At 43.8% G+C, this 4,181-nt stretch overlaps 1 protein-coding gene across 1 annotated transcript in view; it reads right to left on the reverse strand.

Annotated features, from left to right (window-relative positions):
• Positions 1 to 1,000: 1,000 nt before the first annotated feature.
• LOC109467684 overlaps positions 1,001 to 4,181 on the reverse strand; it is a 5,623-nt gene continuing 2,442 nt past the window's right edge. The window contains exons 5-7 of the mRNA XM_019765729.1: positions 2,681 to 2,859; positions 1,817 to 1,991; positions 1,001 to 1,673 (exon numbers count right to left, since the gene is read on the reverse strand). Coding sequence (XP_019621288.1) covers positions 1,174 to 1,673; positions 1,817 to 1,991; positions 2,681 to 2,859 — 854 coding nt within the window. The 3' untranslated portion in view covers positions 1,001 to 1,173. The remainder of the gene's footprint in view (positions 1,674 to 1,816; positions 1,992 to 2,680; positions 2,860 to 4,181) is intronic.

The following is a 4,181-nucleotide window of genomic DNA, read 5'->3' on the forward strand; positions in this document are numbered from 1 at the left end:
GCCCCCTGGCGGCTTTCCTAGGTACTGCAGCAGAACTTCCGGTTTTGATATCTCGTGATCTGGACATGCTAGGGTCACGAATATAGCTCTTGAGATAGGGAAGAAGTGACATGAGTTTGGGTCCCCTAGTGGCTTGTTCTTGAACTGCAGGAGCATTTGTTGAAAAATGTTCGAAGGAGGATAACTCAAGCGGTTGACGGATTGTCATGATTTTTGGTATGTAGGTAGTTGAAGTGATGCTTGACATAATCATATGACAATTATGCAAATCAGGAGCTAATTTGCATACATAATGAGGAAATTCTATAAATCTTCTTTGTTCGATAATAGAACTATGAACCACTTGTGACATTTACTTGAGAACGAGAGAAAACATCTGAAGATTTACCTCTATATTGCTGGCTTGCACGTGTTTTACGTTTGCGCGCGTCTTCGCCTTTAGAGAAAAAGGCAACTAGCGCTAGTGAAGTTGGTCCTTACAGTTACATTAGTTTGGAATCTTTGAAGAAAGCTCATTCGTGATGAATTATTGGAAACAAGAGGGAAAGTCAATTGTGATAACATATCGTCAACGTGTGGTACTTGCACTTTCACACAGAAGAAGACAACCTGACCACAGAGGAGACAAATTACCAACATTGCAATATTCATGCATCTGCAGCAACCTCCAAACTGGATATATATATATGTGAAATCCAAAATACATATGTGTACATACATAAATTGAGCTTTTTAAAACATACACAGAAGTACAATCACAGAACAGATATAGACCTACATGTATATAACGAAAGCAATATCCACAATATGATATTGTTCACCTTTCTCGACTTGAAGATCAACTACTAAGATTCATAAAATTCTATACATTACGTCTTGAATAGCAAACATTACATCATAAAGCAAGAGTCACTCAAGACAATCTTTGACAGTAACTTATCTAGCTGCTATAATTGTTTTTCCATCTGCAGACTCTGTAAAGAAAAGGAAATGTGTTGTTTTTGCTATTAATAATTTTGTCCTGTCTGTAGCCCTGTACGTGTGAAAAGTATACAGTAAATCCATTCACCGTTATATTACACAAAAGGCACAATCACCTGCATTACACTGTGAAACACACAATTACGCACTTATAAAACCAGACAGTGAAGGGGAATATCAGGTCGTTACAATTTACAAGGTGCAGACCACACAGGTGAGCTCGAAGCCGCTGATGTAGGGTACACAGGGAAGAGAGCCACACTGCGCCTCCACCAGGTACAGCAGGGCTCCATTTTGGTCGGCAGATGATCCTGGCCTGAGCTGGGGAGCTCCGTCCACACAGATGGAGTTCTTGTTGCTCGGGTGGCTGTGATGTGCCGACATCAGATAGCCGCTGTACTCCTTACTCCACCCCTCAGGACAGGACAGGCGGGCGGGGATCATGACGTGTGCAGACCGACCGGACGCGAGACACGCCGAGCAGGGGACGTCGTAGTTATGAGGGTTGGTGATGCCCGCCATGTTGTCTGTGGAGAAGTAGTCAGCACTGTTGTGCTCATACTCAGCCCCGTACACGTAGCTTCCGTGCTGATTACCGGCCACTGGGTTGTTCCACTCCACATCTTCCAGGGGGAGACACAGGTGGTCACCTCCCGATCCGCGGTGGTTATAATGTCCACCTCCCACAACACCTGCGAAAGGCAAAATGGGTTTCTGAATCATCATCGATATCCCCGGAAGAAGTAGTGGAGTTGATTGATGTATGGCTGATCTTAATTGCTTACAAGGTTAGATTAAACGATCTTTAAAGAAATGAGTCTTCTGTTTGACCTACCAGAGTAGATAGTCTTGGCGTTTTCACCACAGTCATCCCTCCCCCAACGCACGTACACGCTCCCGATGGTCGGAGTCTGGTCGGCCTGTCTCCGCTCTCTGCGTGTCCCGCCTGCAGCAATGTCGTTCCGTCGGTCCTCTGTACCAGCTAAGGCGGCCGGTGCAGAACGAGTGTTCTGCTGTGACATCAGTATGTAAACAAATTAGTAAGAACGACTGAATTAGGTAGACAATACTCCATCTTCCCAACCTAATGACCCAAGTTAATATACGTGTCGTGCATTTGTTCTCATTTTCCCACGGTTGCATGGATAACTTGACCTGGTGGCCTTGAGAGGTGACGGGTTCTTGTTGACTTCAATTTTCTGGGTTTAATTAAAATGCTGTGCCGCTGTCGTGTACTTAAGTTACATATGCAGTCAAACTTTGTTGCGAACTCTTGATGACCATAGGCTAATAGTAAAAGGTAAGAAATGTCTAGTGTATGTACTAGTAGATCTATGTAATCTTTCTAAGTACATTACTGGAGGGTTTGGCGTCTTATTCGGGAACAGAGGCTGATAAATAGTCCCGCGTTTTTAATGATAAGCGAGTTTTGTGATGTCAGAGGAAAAACATTTTTACGTCGCCAGATAGCGAAAACTTGGACTCAGGTACAAGTGAGCACCCAACTTCGGCTAGCTAGTGACGTCGTCTCGGGCGGGACATACAAAAGAAGGTATCGTGTTTGAGGAGAGCCTCACAAACCATATTCTGGTAGATGATATGAAAGAACTTGGTGCGAGTGCTGGTATTAAACTTGTCACTCTGGTCTTACACACCTTGTCCTTGACGTACAAAATTTGTACAAAATTTGGATCCTTACCATGCGGTTTCTGAGCTCGGTCACCTCCAGCTGCAGGTTTGACATGGTGACGTAGACCAGCGGCATGAGGACGGCACACGCCAGCCAGCCTCCCGCCAGGAGTACCAGTCCCGTCCGCCGCCCGCTCAGCCTCTTGTACGGCCTGCTCAGGCCCACACCAGGAAGGAAAGGAACGGAACCTTGATAGAATGAAACACACTGTTCGTCATAACCAACGTCAAATAGATGGGGAACATGTTAAAGAAAAGAAGGGAGTATCTGCCACAGAAAACTGTCCATGATAGTCTACCTTGGTCCATGACAAGTTTCTCCACTGACATTTTCACCACGCCGACGCCACAGACTTTGCTTTGAAGAGTGAAATGAAGACGTGGCGCAATCCAATAGCTAGTTAACTTCTTACTGTCCAGACAATCCAGACGTCATAACTCAATGGAAGCAAGCTTTAGGATCAATCAGGAATTTAGAGGGTGTCCAAACACTTAAGAAAAGGGTTCATGTATAGCTCACTGGTCGATGAAAAAATTGTCCATGACACATGTCTGTATTATAGTACAGTTCACCGTATATACGTATGTAACATTTATGCAATCATATTCTCATTAAAAAGATAACATGGTACATTCTGTTGGAATTGCTGGCACCCCTATGATCCATAGTAGTCCATTCCTCACGGTTCTTCTTGTCTTTGGCCCTTATGGAGACGGGGCGGTGGTGATCATCCTTACTAATGAGGCTTTTTGTTCACGGCGAACTTGAAACTCCTTTTCCCCCCTGCCACGAAATCAATTCCCCACGAGTTTTAATGAATTTACAGTTACTTTAGTTACATAGGATTATTTAGAGTTGAGTGTAGTTGTTAATGTTCCAGTCGGTGTGTTATGTCAAAGGGCGGTTCTACCGGCTATACAGGTACAGATACAGCCACTTACGCTATCTGTAATACAGTATAAAGTTAACTTTATACGTTCTGCTCTGGTTTTATCTATAAAGGCGGCTCCGAGGTTAACCAGCCAGTCTTCAGGTGGGTAGCGGCTGAAGCAAGTGCAGTTAGATGCGGCTGGATTTCAGTTCAGGGTTTTAAATCTAACAATACCAGAAATCATACCCGCCACACGCTTGCATGCCAGCTAATTAGAACACGTGAAAATGGCTGTCAATTTTGGAGAATAGAGTGTTAGCAACAGGTAAAGTTGCACTGATTTTACCTCTATACTGTTCGCGCCTTGTACATGTTTTACGTTTGCGCCGGTCTTTGCCTTGGCGAAAAATGCAACTAGCACTAGTGAAGTTGGTCCTTACATGGTTTTATTTGTAGAAAGCTCGTTCATGATGAAGTATTGGAAAAAAAGGGAAAGTTAATTGTGCTAACATACTTTCAACGGGGCACTCGCACTTCCACACATCAGAAGACAACGTGGCCTTAGAATAAACGATGCAATATTCATGTATATGCCACAACACTACAAATTGGATATGTATGTATATACATATATATATA

This window comes from Branchiostoma belcheri, unplaced genomic scaffold (genome assembly GCF_001625305.1).
Source record: "Branchiostoma belcheri isolate BF01 breed outbred unplaced genomic scaffold, Haploidv18h27 scaffold188, whole genome shotgun sequence".
Lineage (NCBI taxonomy): Eukaryota > Metazoa > Chordata > Leptocardii > Amphioxiformes > Branchiostomatidae > Branchiostoma > Branchiostoma belcheri.